A 14,753-nucleotide genomic window follows, 5' to 3' on the forward strand; every position below is an offset into this window, starting at 1 on the left:
CACTTTTAGTTGCTAGAATATTATCAGTAATACTAAATAATTCGTCAAACTTAGTTTTATTTTATTTTTACTTTTTTGTTTTTTTGAGACAGGGTTTCTCTATGTAGTTCTGGTACCTGTCCTGGATCTCACTCTGTAGCCCAGGCTGGCCTCGAACTCAAAGAGATCTGCCTGCGATGGGATGAAAGGTGTGCACCACCACCGCCTGGCTAGTTTTATTTTTTTTAATACCAAACTATGAAGGATATGAGCAATGGCATCAGTTAGATCTTAACAAACCTACTAACACTAGTGGGACATTTCTGCCCCCTTGACTTTTCTCTTTATCACACAGTACATTTTCTTACGAACATTATGGAAATATTATGATTGGCCAGGTCAAGTTATAAAAGATGAACGAAAAAACAAGACATAAACTGTACAAGAAACATCTGAAATTGGTCCCATGGAAAGAAGAAAGTAATGGAAGAATGCATTATACGGTCCAATGTTAGGAAGAATTACATACATATGTCATGAAGGAGAAATCTTTATCTGTTTGTTTGCTGTTTAAAATCATACCAACAGTTTCGTAGAAGCACTGATATGTTGACAAACACATTTTTTTCCTAAGTAGCTCAAAGTAACAGATTTTATATAATTTTTAGATTTTAATACTAAATAAAAATCAGTTATATCAAATTTGAATTTGTAAAAGAAGCTATTGCTAAAACCATATCAATGCTGATGATGCAGAAAATGTAAAATATAACAAAAGTCACCTTACATAAAATATGGTTACCTTTACAATCAAAAGACGAGATTTAAAATACAGCAGGCATAAGACAAAAAGCAAACTTACCAATACACTGTTACTGAAATTTTTCAATAAGTCTTTGAAAACAAAATTATAATTATCAACAATCTAACATAAGCATTTCACCAGAAGAGTATGTTTACAAACCAAGGTTTACAGTGCTAGCAGTTAATATTAAAATGCTCCTTTATCTAGTTTTAGAATTCTTGACATTTAGGTGATACTACATAGCTTCATGCTCTCAATATTAAAGCTGTTCTAAAAACATTTTAAAATTTAATCACCAAGTAAAATAATTCCTGCAAAGATTGCTTGCCTAGCAAGCACAAGGCCCTGGGTTCGGGCCTCAGCTGGGGGTTGGGGGGATAATAATAATTCCTGCAAAACAGCTCTAAAAATAAAGTCACAGACCAGAAGTAACAAGCTAAATATGCCTTCGTCAAATATATTACTAACTCAAACTACTTACTAAATCAAGGTATTAACTACGTTATAGATATTAACAGCATTTTCAAGGCATGTTTAGCCCAACCACTTGTATTCTCCAATGTGACTCTCTTCTCCATTTACGCAAAAAAGGTATCTGTTTAGAACTGAACAGTACTGTAAAATAAAAAAAAAGGAAAAAAATAAACTATTTAAATGAAAAAAAAGGTATCTGTTAAAAATAAGATCTTACCATTCTGAACCAAAAATATTATTAAAACTTACCATTTCAAATGAAAAGACAGACCTACAACACAGCAGAATAATAAACCAATTTTATCAGTGAAAATTTTCAAAGAAAACACTAAAAATAAACTTTCCTCAGTAACACTCCCCAATAGAGAATGTTTCTCTAAACCTTCAAGAATATTTTAGCTATACCTCATGAAGGTCCTTTCCTGTATAAATTCTCTGCACCAAAATTTCTATGGTACAGGAAATAATATGGAATTTTCTTCCCTAAATGGAAAAATCTTTTTCCTGTACTGGAAACCAGTCTTTGTATAAAGTGCATAGAATCCTTACATTAAAAAAGTTAAGTATGCTGAAAGCAAGCACACACATAAAAAAGTTGGTTGACAGTTTATTCATATGTGATTCCATTACAAAAATCTGTAAGAGTCCAGTAATTTTATCTCAGCGCCATCTGTGTTTTTCTAAAAATCTACCAAGTGTTTAATCTAAGAAACAATATACTAAGGCACAGTGACCCATAAAGTACAGCTAAAACTATGACTCTAGATTGTCTACCTACCTATCTTTTAATCTAGAACATCTCCCATTTAGTAAGTACCCCAGGATGGCCTCAAATTTGTTACCCTCAGACTTCTAGGATTACAAGCTTGAGCTCCTATGGCCTACACTGGCATGTAGTGGTGGAGAATATACACACAAAAGGCCTATTTAATTCTTTCAGCTTACATCTAAATAACTATATTACAAATACACAAACCCTGACCTCTAAATAATTAGTGTAACATTAAATGAGAACATTTTAAAAATTAGAATGTAATTTGTAAGCACTAAAAACTAAGCAAAAATGAAAGGATTACAGCTGGGATCAAGAATCAGATATAACATACAAACTGTATTCATACAAAATCTATACTACAATCTCCAGGAATGGGGGCGGGGAGGGGGGTTATGTCTGTTATGGACTCCTCTGAAACACCAAGTTGCCCCTTGAAAAGAGAGTGAATAACATATAAAGATTTTCTAATCAGGTGGTAGTGGCAGCGGCAGCAGCAGTGGTGGCGCACGCCTTTAATCCCAGCACTTGGGAGGCAGAGGCAGGCGGATCTCTGTGGGTTCAAGGCCAGCCTGGTCTACAGAGTGAGTTCCAGGACAAGCTCCAAAGATACACAGAGAAACCCTGTCTCTAAAAACAGAAAGGGGGGGGGGGGGAGGAAAAGAAAGAAAGTTATTTTATGTCTTCTATTTTTAAAACTAATTTAGTAACTGGGAGCTATGATACATGCCTTTAACCCCAACATTTGGGAGGAAGAAGTACGCAGGTCTCTAAGTTTGAGGACAGCCAGGACTACACAAAAAGATCCTGTCTTTTTTTTTTTTTAGGCAATTCAGAACACTATTTATTTGCTCCAATTTGTATGTAAACTTGTAAGTAATTAGCTATTATTAAAACTAGTATTTTAGTATAATTAAAGAATTAAGTATATGAATAAAAATGACCAATATTTTTTATTAGATGTTTTTCCTGTATGTATGCAGTGCCCTTGGGGGCCAGAAGACGGCATTGGATCCCCTGGGACTGGAGTTACAGCAGATAGTAAGCCTGCCATATGGGTTCTGAGAATTGAGATATGATCTGGAAAAGCATCCAATGTTCTCAACAGCTGAGCCACCTCTCCAACCCCGACTAATACTTTCAATTCAAATATATCTAATCATCAAAATCCTAAAGAACATTAACATTCTCAATAACATGAGTAAATATCAGAAGTTTAACAAGTGTTTTTCTTTAATTTAAGTCAGTTTCAATTATGTACCCACAAGCTACAGGTGGCATTCTAATTAACCACCCAAACTCACTGTTCTTTTGTAGTGTACACAATTTTTTTAAAAGTTCCTAAAAACACTGTATACCCTTCTCTAATATTTACAAGTCCTTAGCTTATAGAAAGAGCTAATTAACTAAGTGAAAGCATAATAATCCAAACTGGTTACAAATAAAACATTCCTTCTAAGACCATTACAATATCACTATATCATTTGTTTAAGTTTTTATCAAAATGTCCAATTCTGTCGACAAGCTGAAGTGCAAGTCATGTCAAAGTCCAAACTAAACCTTTCCTGCAGTATAATACCTTCAACTATTCCCAGAAAATGAAAGGCCATGGAAAACTACTTATAAAAGGTGTCCTCTGAATGGGCAGCTGCTTGACTCCTCTCCACTTCTCTGAAAAAAGAAAACCTTCTATTGCAAGCCAATCAAATTATTCATTAAATTATTTAGAAGGAAAGAGGAATAAGCCATATGGAAAATACAAAATTACAACTTGCCTAAAAAAATGCATACATCATTTAAGACAACAAATGTGTACCTACCGACCTTGTCATGCAAAAGAAATAATAGATGTCATTTTTCCTTGGCTAGCTCCAATTAATGACTTTTATTATTCCCAAACTTCTGTTTTGTTCAGCACATGTCACACCGGGGCAAATCAATTTTGTAATTAAATCATGGAGGTAATGGGAAACACATACAATACACAAAAAAAGACTGACATGGAGGTATCAACAACACAGCAAAGTTGGCACTACTGATCAAGAGGAAGCAACATTAGAAAGAACAATGGCTTAAGCTCTATTGATGAAAACTAAAAACATCTGGAAACCCGCAAAGAAAGCGTTTGGCAGCATCACTTTAGCTGTTGCTTCTTTAACTCTCGCTCTGACTTATGAACAAGATTATCATGAACCTAATTTGGATTCCTCAGGAACCTTGGATCTTACGATATGAGCAGATCTGCTCAGTGGGCCTTCTAAAAACACTGGAAAGGAAACATATAAATTAATTAATTTGCATTATAATTTACAGACTGTTGAGTTTGGATAATCTGAGCCTTTTTTTTTTTTTTAAAGATTTCCCCCAATTATCATACTGACTTTAGATCAGGGATCAGCAAACTCGGCCAAGTAATAAATATTCTAGTCTTTCCTTGCCATACACTCTTAATATAACATTGTTCACAACTAGTCAACTTAGCCTCTGTAAGGCAAAGCAGATATTAACAAACTAACAAAAGTGTTTCAATTTTATTTACAAAAACAGAAAGCATGCAGATGAACATGGCCATCTTTAGTCTGATGCCCCCTGGTCCAGATGAAATCATTAAAAATTAACAGTACCATTACTTGAGACCATTTCTCCTGCATACATATAGTACGAAAGACCAATTCAAGGTTGATATCCAAATCTACAAGGCACTACTCATACAGAATGCTGTACTACTTAAATTGTATATATGCATTTCTAACTATTTGCAATGTTTCCTTGAGCCCATTTACTGCTTAAAAACCTGAACCACTACCACAGTGATTTCAACACATTTAAGTACATCTTAAGCATCACTTGAAAAGTTAAATGAGTTGTCCAACATTTTAAAATCGAGAGCTGTGCTTCCAACATAAACCTACTGATTCAAAATATTGCTGGATCAAGTATTTTTCAGTAGTTTCATGAATGTGTCACAAATTGTTACATACTGATTTAGCAAAACACTATGCCCAAATGCACAATGCCAGAATCTTCTCTAATCAAACAAACATAAAATTATTTCTAGGTATAAAATGTAGGGATTTACTAGGCAGAGTGGCATGCACATTCTTAATCTCAGACATAAGGAGAGAGAGAGGTAGGGAGATCTCCTCTGAGTTGAGGCCCACCTGATCTAAATAGCAAGTTCCAGGCCAGTCCAGGCTATACATAGCAAGACACTGTCTCTGAATCAAAAAACACCCCTCCCCAAAAAAAGGTGTAGGGATTAACTCTGTGTATGAAGTACTGGGTAGGGACTATGAACATTAGCAATGCTATGCTGTCTGCCACTAAACTGTATTTCCTAGGCTAGCTTTGAATTTGTAATCCACCAGCTTCAGCATCCCAAATACATGGGGTTAAAGGCGTGAGCCAGCAATCAAAGTGGTGTTGTGGTATATTGGTACACTGTGCAAAGATGTATTTGTTCTGATTGTGTAATAAAAAGCTGAATGGCTAGGCAGAGGTATAGGCAGGATTTCCAAGGAGAGAAAGGGAGGAGAATCTAGGTATAGGAGATGAGAGGACACGGAAACAAGAGGTGCAAGATAGAAGAGAAGTAACACCTCATGACAGAATGTAGATTAATATAAATGGGTTAATTTAAGTTTTAAGAGCAAGTTAGGAACAAGCCCAAGCTATAGGCTGAGATTTCATAATTAATAACAAGTTCCCATGTCATCATTTGGGAGCTGGCTAGCATGACAGAGAAAGACTTGTTGCAAGGTTGCTACTCATAACTTTAAAGAGCTCTTCCTAGCTGGCCAAGCATGGTGGAACACACCTTTAATCCCAGCACTCAGGACGCAGAGGGAGGCGGGTCTTCTGTGTTCAGAGGCCAGCCTGGTCTACAAAGTGTTCCAGGACAACCAGGGCTACAGTTTCTGAAACCCTGTCTCCAAAAAACAAGGAGTTCTTCCTAAGTGATTTGAAAAACAACGTTCTTGAATAAATATAAAATCATTGGCTGACTGTATTTTGTTCCTCCCACAACTATTTCAACTGGTTTTACTTTTTTGATGCTAGGGATGTGCTGCCCTCAACTGTAACAAGCCCATCCCTCGGTTTTTCTCTCTTTTGCATCAGGGTTTACGATTCCTAGGTTGGTCTACAACCTGGTATATACCAATAATGACCTTGAACTTCTGACCCTCTGCCTCCACCTCACCAACGCTAAGACTACACACCTGCACTGTCTATTCATGCAGGTTTGTACAGTGTGGAATGGAACTCAGAGCTTCATGCATGGTAGGTTAGGCACTCTTGGCTGAGCTTCATCCTCAGCCCTGTTTCTGGTCTTGACACGGTGCTACAGTGGAAGTCCGCTGACAAAGGAACACAGCTTGAATAAATACTTGTCAGAGCATATACCATTTCCAAGTTCATTGTGTATACTTATTAAAAATTTCAAGGTACGTGCCTTTAATCCCAGCACTCCAGAGACAGAGGCATGTGGATCTCTGTAATCAAGGCCTGCCTGCTCTACAGAGTGATATATATGGGCTAGAGAGATGGATCAGTAGTTAATAACACTGGCAGCTCTTCCAAAAGACCTGGGCTCAATTCCTAGTACCCATGTGGTAGCTCAAAACTGCCTGTAATGCCAATTCCAGAGAATCCAAAGCCATCTTCTGACCTCCATGGCTGCTAGGCACTTAAGTGGTACACACACATACATGCAGGCAAAACACAAATACACATGAAATTTAAAAAAAATTAAATGTATACACACACATTCTCTCTCTCTCTCTCTCTCTCTCTCTCTCTCTCTCTCTCTCTCTCACACACACACACACACACACACACACACAATGTAGTGAAAACTAAGACATGTTACAAAACTGAAAACTATCATATTTAATTTATAATTACAACACCTATTACCAAAGAGTTTCTAAGAAGAAATTAAGTATGAAATAAGAATGACAATTTAAAATAAGAATGAAAATTTAGAGGCTGGCAGTGGTGGCGCACACCTTTAATCCCAGCACTCGGGAGGCAGAGGCAGGTGGATCTCTGTGAGTTTGAGGCCAGCCTGGGCTACAGAGCGAATTCCAGGATAGGCACCAAAACTACACAGAGAAACCTTGTCTTGAAAAATAAAAAAAAAAAAAAAAAAGAAAAGAAAAGAAAAAGGAAGAGAGGGAAGGAGGAAGGGAGGGAGGGAGGGAGGGAGGGAGGGAGGGAGGAAGGAAGGAAGGAAGGAAGGAAGGAAGGAAGGAAGGAAGGAAGGAAGGAAGGAAGGAAGGAAGGAAGGAAGATGATGTACACTTCATGGCCTCATGCATTTACTACTGATGAAGTCTATCCAACAGTAGATGACCTTAAACAAACCTGCCAAGACGATCTGCTTTGGCACTTATTACTCGGGCAAAGTAAACTTACCATTTGACTCCTTCTTAAAACTGAAACAGTGAAAAAAGAGAGAACACATAAAAATAGCCTAATTTCAAAGCTTAAAAAGAACAAAAAGGAATTAAAACTGTTTAATAATTTTTTTCCCAAAGGCACATTTTCCAGGAACATGAATTTGGAATGCCTCAATAATCCTGTTAACATAATGTTAACGTAAAATTATTGAGATTAATACAGTACTACTGAAATCCTTCTAGTATTTGGTTTATTTACAATAACAGTAAACATTACAAAGCTAAAAAATTGCCGGGCGGTGGTGGCCCACACCTTTAATCCCAGAACTTGGGAGGCAGAGCCAGGCAGATGTTTGTGAGTCCCAGGCCAGCCTGGTCTACAGAGTGAGTTCCAGGACAGGCACCAAAACTACACAGAGAATCCCTATCTCAAAAAACCAAAAAAAAAAAAAAAAAAAGCTAAAAAATTGATACCAAAATGAGAGAAAACCTTGAGCTTACTGTTTCTGATCTATTAAATTAAAAAGTTGTAGCCGGGTGGTGGTGGTGCACGCCTTTAATTCCAGCACTCGGGAGGCAGAGCCAGGAGGATCTCTCTGAGTCCCAGGCCAGCCTGGTCTACAGAGTGAGTTCCAGGACAGGCACCAAAACTACACAGAGAAACCCTGTCTCGAAAAACCAAAATGATAATATAAAACCAAAAAAAAAAAAAAAATGTTCTAAATTGCCAGGTATGGTAGCACTCCAGAGGCAGAACCAGGCGGATCTCTGAATTCCATGACAGCCTGGTCTACAGAGTGACATGCTATCTCAAAAAACAAACAAACAGTTTCTAAGAAGAACCTCTGATTGTCCCTGTAAGTATCAATTCCATTGTGACTAAATTATAAAGCACATTAAATATGACAGCTCTCCAGAAAACAGTAGCTGTGTAGCCTTCCAAAATTAAGTATTAATTTTATTACTTAATACTTATTAAGTTGTTGGTGCACACCTTTAATTCCAGCACTTGGAGGTAAAGACAAGAGGATCTCTGAGTTCAAGGCCAGCCTGGTCTATTAAGTTCCAAGACAGCCAAGGCTACACAGAGAAACCCTGTCTCAAAAAAGAAAAGAAAGAAAGAATAAATTATAAATATTCCAACCTACAGTTCAACATAATCCAAGTATTTTAAGTGAATCAGAATTAGTCTCTAGTATATTTCTTCTATCTTTACTCCTTTCCTTGTTCATTCATTCATTATGTCTATGTGTAGACATGCTTCAACACTTGGAAAGACACCTTTTGGGAGATGGTTCTAACCTCCTGTATAGTCCTAAAGAATATAATTAAGGTCATCTGACTTCAAAGCAAATGCCATGTTTACTTGCTGAACCATCTCATCAACCCAGCTTTCTTTTTAGTCAACAACTTTTTACTTTTATTTATCTATCTATGTGTTTGTTTGTTTGAGACAAGGCTTCTCTCTGTATAGCCCTAGCTGTCCTGAAAATCTGTAGACTGGCTGCCTTAGCCTCCCAAGCTCTATAGACCAGCATTGCCTTTGCCTCCAGAGTGCTGGGATAAAATGCATATGCCACCACTGCTTAGTCTACATTTTTTACTTTTATTTATGTTTTTTTAAGACAGGCTAGTTTTTTTTCCTCCTTGAGTTACCTGTCTTTTTTTTTTTTTTTAAACTGTTTTTTATTTTATGTGCATTGGTGTTTTGCCATGAGTGTAGGGTCTCTTCTAAGTGGAATTACAGACAGTTTGAGCTGTCATGTGGGTGCTGGGAATTGAACCTGGGTCCTCTGGAAGAACAGCCAGTCCTATTAGCCACTGAGCCAGCTCTCCAGCTCTTGAGTCAGGCTAGTCTTGAAGTTGCAGTAACTATCATGCTTTTACCTCCAAGTGCTTGGAATACAGGTATATGCTACCACTTCAAACTCTTCTACAATGTGTGTGTGTGTGCCTATGTGCGTGCTTCCGTGCGTGTTTGTGTGTGTTGTGTGTTGTGTGTTGTGTTATGGGATGCCATGGAAAGCCCGGAAGTTGATGGCAAATTGTCTCCTTCAATTACTTCTCAAACCTAGTTTTTGAGACAAGCTCTCTCAAAGAGAACCTGGTGCTGGCCTGGCCAGCACACCTTGGAGACCCTGCTGGGATTACAGCCATGCCTGGCCATGCATCAGATCTCAAGTCCTCATATTTGCACGGCCAACATGTTACTCTCTGAGTCACTTCCCAACACCTCAACAATCTCGGTGTGTCTTTTTGTTCACTGCCACAGAGCATGTGTGGAGGTCAGAGGACAACTTCTGAAGTTGGCTATCTCCTTTCACAGTGAGGATCCTAGTGAACTTAGGTCTTCATGACTGGCAGCAAGTGCTTTGACACACTGATCCATCTAGAAGTACCCTGCCCCAAATCTTTTAAAAACACAGGAGCATGTTTACCTTTAAGGTTTGGTACCATGAAAAAGGGCAATGGTCACAGACTATAATTTGCTATTCTAATCAGATTTTTTATTATGTAGCTTTAAGTATGCAAAACATACTTTTTCTAACACCTTGAAAAGGATCTAAATGTAAATATACTATCTAATTCTAGATAGTCTTGTGAAATAATAAACAATCTACTTTAGAAATGTCAATAAAACCAGCCTATTTTATGACTAATTCATTTATTCCCAAAGCTCACTAGATAGCAGTAAAATTTTACCAATTTAAATAATTTCTGAAAGAAAATGATTTATTTATTTTATTTTTTATTTATTTATTTTGGGGGGGTTTCAAGACAGGTTTTCTCTGTTTAGTCCTTGCTGTCCTGGAACTCACTTTGTAGACCAGGCTGGCCTTGAACTCAGAGATCCCCTGCCTCTGCCTCCCTTGTGCTAGGATTAAATGTGTGTGGCACCACCACCCGGCTAAGAAAATGATTTTTGTCTTAAGAATTTAGTGGCTGATGAGATGGCTTAAGATGAGTTCAGAATACTTGCAGTTTTGCCCGAGCACAAGGGTTCAGATTCAATAACAACTTCAGGCAGTTCACAACAGGCTGGAACTCCAGCTCCGGAGAATCCTAACCTGCACACACATGCCGTACACTCACACAGAAACACACACCTACTTCTTTTTTTAAATCATTTAAAGAAAAGTAAAACCTTACAGGGCCAGCATGGTGGCACAACATGTAAAAGCTCATGTATGACAGACAACTCAAGTTCCGGATTGGGAACCCATGGTGTAGGGAAGGCCAACTCCCAAAAGCTGTCCCCTGATCTCCATACCTGGCTGACCACATTCACTCCTAACACCAACCCTCCAACACAGGAGCAAATTTTACCCTTAGAAAATTGAAAGAACTTGTAATTCAATTTTAAAATGAAGTAATGTTTCCAAATAAGTTCTATGGTAGAAAAGTAAAATTTAAAATAGTCATTCATCACTTATATCTATATAGGTATTATATGAATATCTATATTAATTTCCAATAAGCAAAAAATACCATTTATTTTAAAAACAGTCAGCAAATGCATTTATGATATGACCAACTTATGTTTAGAAATAAAGATTCTTTAAAAGTCTATAAATGTAATATTTTACTTAATCCTTTCCTTATAGTCGACTAGAATGACATTATTAATAGCATTACAAATAACTATGTTCATTATAAACATGTAAAGTCCTTGTCAAAAAAAATACCAACAAAGTTCGTATTTACCTATTTTACTATGAAAGATCCCTTTAGTAAATATTCAGGAAAATAAAATGAATACGTAGAATTTCTTAATCCTCAGTGGAAACTCTGTAAGAAATGTGTCTTCTATGGCTTACATATGATTATTATTATTTGAAGAGTGAAAACTAGTATTAGCCTGGAAATATGCTAAATTCCACTTCCTTTTATATTATTACACAGTATCTTTACATTGATAAGTCCAACAGATTTATGTTCAAAATGGAGATTGCAGTTTAAAATAAGTCATTAAATGCTTAGTATCCAAGAAGGAAAATAGAACTGAAAGGTAATGCTAGAAATTAATAAATAAAAATCCAAAAGGCTTTAAAATTTTTTCATTGGTTAATCTGGTGATAGAAGAATTATGGACATTTTTCTAATTGAATTTAAATGCCAGGTAATTTCCATACAAAGAATATTTAGTTGATGGTAGGACAAACACTTTTTGTTACTACAAGTTTTTTTTTTAATATGTGTTTCTTCATTCTACTCAAAACAAAAAAACAAAAACAAAATTAATCATTCCCAGATACAAAAGAATGAGAACAGAGATTTGAAAAAAGGCACCAAAGACTGAATACTTTCAGCCTCAGAAACACACTGAATAAGTTTTAGTTCTAAAGTATCACTTTTTTTTTTTTTTTTTTTTTTTTTTTTTTTTCCCGAGACAGAGTTTCTCTGTATAACTTTGCGCCTTTCTTGGAACTCACTGTGTAGCCCGGGCTGGCCTTGAACTCACAGAGATCCACCTGACTGCTGGGATTAAAGGCATGCGCCACCACTGCCGCCACCACCACCGGGCATATCACAAGAAAATTAACAGCGACTATTTTTCAGAATTCAAGTGAACAGTGAAACTATTGTTTAATTATCAGGAACTTAGAGAATTTCGTAATTTTTCAAGTATTTATAGAGCCATCATCATTGGGAAATAACAAAAACAGAAACAAAAAACATGAGCCCGGCGAGAAGGCATTTGCTAAGCAAGCCTGGAGACCTCAGTTCCCCAGAATACATGTAAGGTATAAGAAGGTTGTCCTCTGACCTCCAAACACACCCATAGCACAAGCTCGCAACCCCTAATAAATAATTTTTAAAAGTTTAAACTGGGACTACTATGAAGGAATTCAGGGACAGAAGAATGTGTTAAATAACCTATAGCCAGGAAACTCCCACAGATGAGCTGCCCTAGTCTACGTAATGGTGCACTGTGTGAAAAGGAGAAAGAAGAGGAGGAGGAAAGCTCCTACAGACTGTAACTAATGAGAATACATCAGACAACATGAAAAGCCCACTCAACAGATGCATTTATAAGACCCTTACAGATGTGGGCTTAATAGTAACATACTGATTAACAAAACTGAATGAAGCTAAATATATATATTTTGTTTTTTTTTCCGAGACAGGGTTTCTCTGTGTAGCTTTGCGCCTTTCCTGGAACTCATTTGGTAGCCCAGGCTAGCCTCGAACTCACAGAGATCCGCCTGGCTCTGCCTCCCAAGTGCTGGGATTAAAGGCGTGCGCCACCACTGCCCAGCTCGAAGCTAAATATTTTATACAAAGTAATTTAGAAAAGGAAATGTACAAGGCAAAAGGTTCACTCTGTGTTTAGAGGTGTTATGGTTGGACACTAATATATCTGAAACTTTCAAAAATAAATACTTGATAATGGTACAGTGCAAATATCAGGTAGAGATGATGAATGTATCATGGTATCTTATTGAAGAGCATGTATTATTACCAATAAATTAAAACAAAAGAACAGTAACAGACATTTTATAAGTTATGAATATTACTTCAATGAATGTACCACTTACAAGAAAGACATTAACAAAATCACTAGTTTAACAACCATAAAAAATTCAGGAATCAAAAAATATACTATTAAATAATCCAGAATCTAAAAAATTCTCAATACAGAGCATCTGATATATGAAATCATTTTGGTTAACCAGTGTTTTACTTACATTTTCCATATAGTTTGGTTTAAAGCCTTCCTGCTGTCTCCTCAATTCCTCCTGCTCTCTGTGTCGGATCATTTCTTCTTCACGACGACGATGTTCCTCTTCATGTCTGAAAACATTTTTAAAAAAAGTTTCAGCATTGACATTTGAGCCACTACTTTATTCATGGAAGAAAAAAGAAAAGAAAACTTGTATAACTTCTGTAACTTATATTACATATGCCAAATTTGTGACTAAGGACAGCCTAGATTTCACCTTCTATTTTATTACAAGCCTCCAAATCCACAACAACTGCAAACCACAGTCACAACACGTACCTATGCTTCTATCAAGGAACTCCAGCCAACTTAGTAGCAGAGCCCTGTGATCTCATCAGTGGAGCAGAGCACAGAGTCACAAGTTTTAAGTCTAACATGGACTAGCATAGAGCTGTCTCAAATAAATCAAGGACAAGAGATGTAGCTCAGCAGAAGACTGGTCTAGCATATACAAAGAATGAACCAAGAGGGGTTCAGTCCAGAACTAGGAGAGGATAAAAGAGGGGAGAAGAAAAAAAAAAGGGAAAAGACTGGGATCTATAACCTGCATAGCAAAATTCAGACATTTACATATGGGAAGAAGGGAAAGGAGAAAGGTGAATAGGGTTAAATATGACCAAAATATATTATATATAGGTGAAAATATCATAATGAATGGGTTATATATAATTAATATATGCTAAGAAACTTAAATAAGGAAACTAAAGTACATTATCACAAAGAACCAATGACACAAAAATCCAATTATGCAACCCGGGCAGTGACGGCACACGCCTTTGATCCCAGCACTCTTGTGAATGTGAATGTGTTGTTCTGATTGGTTAATAAATGAAGTGCTGATTGGCCAATCACCAGGGAGGAAGTAAAGGAGGGACAAGCAGAGAAGGGAATTCTGGGAAGAGGAAGGCTGAGTCAGGAGATGCCAGACAGACAGAGGAAGCAAGACGTGAAGGCAGAACTGAGAGAAGGTACTAAGCCACAAGGCTAAACATAGATAAGAATTATGGGTTAATTTAAGTGTAAGAGCTAGTTAATAGTTAGTCTGAGCTAATGGCTGTGCAGTTATAATTAATATAAGCCTCTATGTGTTTACTTGGGTCCAAGCAGCCATGGGAGCCAGGCAGGACCAGAAAAAATTCAGCTACAAGTTATTCCTAAGAGATCTCTAGTCAAATCTCTGTAAGTTTGAGGCCAGCCTGGTCTACAGAGCGAGATCCAGGACAGGCACCAAAACTACACAGAGAAATGCTGTCTTGAAAAACCAAATATTCATATTCTCTCACTTTCCCTACACATCTACACACACACACACACACACACACACACACACACACACACACACACACACACAATCTTTAGAGAAAAAAAGGGCAAAATTCCTAAGAGATCTCTAGTCAAATCTATTTTTTAAGATTGTTATCTATCCAAAGTATTAATTGATTATACTCATTTAAAGTAAACAACATAAACTTTTAAAAAAAGGGGAGGGGGTCAGATGGTGGTGGTATATGACTTTAACCCCAGCACTCAGGAAGCAGAGGCAGGCAGATCTCTGGGTCCAAGGCCAGCCTGGTCTACAGAGGGAGTTCTAAGACA

The 14,753-nt window shown here is 37.1% G+C and overlaps 1 protein-coding gene across 1 annotated transcript in view; it reads right to left on the minus strand.

Annotated features, from left to right (window-relative positions):
* Pspc1 (paraspeckle component 1) overlaps positions 1–14,753 on the minus strand; it is a 65,082-nt gene that overhangs the window by 15,059 nt on the left and 35,270 nt on the right. The window contains exon 6 of the mRNA XM_006993458.4: positions 13,123–13,228. Within this exon, the coding sequence (XP_006993520.1) occupies positions 13,123–13,228 (106 nt within the window). The remainder of the gene's footprint in view (positions 1–13,122; positions 13,229–14,753) is intronic.

Source organism: Peromyscus maniculatus, chromosome 9 (assembly GCF_049852395.1).
Source record: "Peromyscus maniculatus bairdii isolate BWxNUB_F1_BW_parent chromosome 9, HU_Pman_BW_mat_3.1, whole genome shotgun sequence".
Taxonomy (NCBI): Eukaryota; Metazoa; Chordata; class Mammalia; order Rodentia; family Cricetidae; genus Peromyscus; species Peromyscus maniculatus.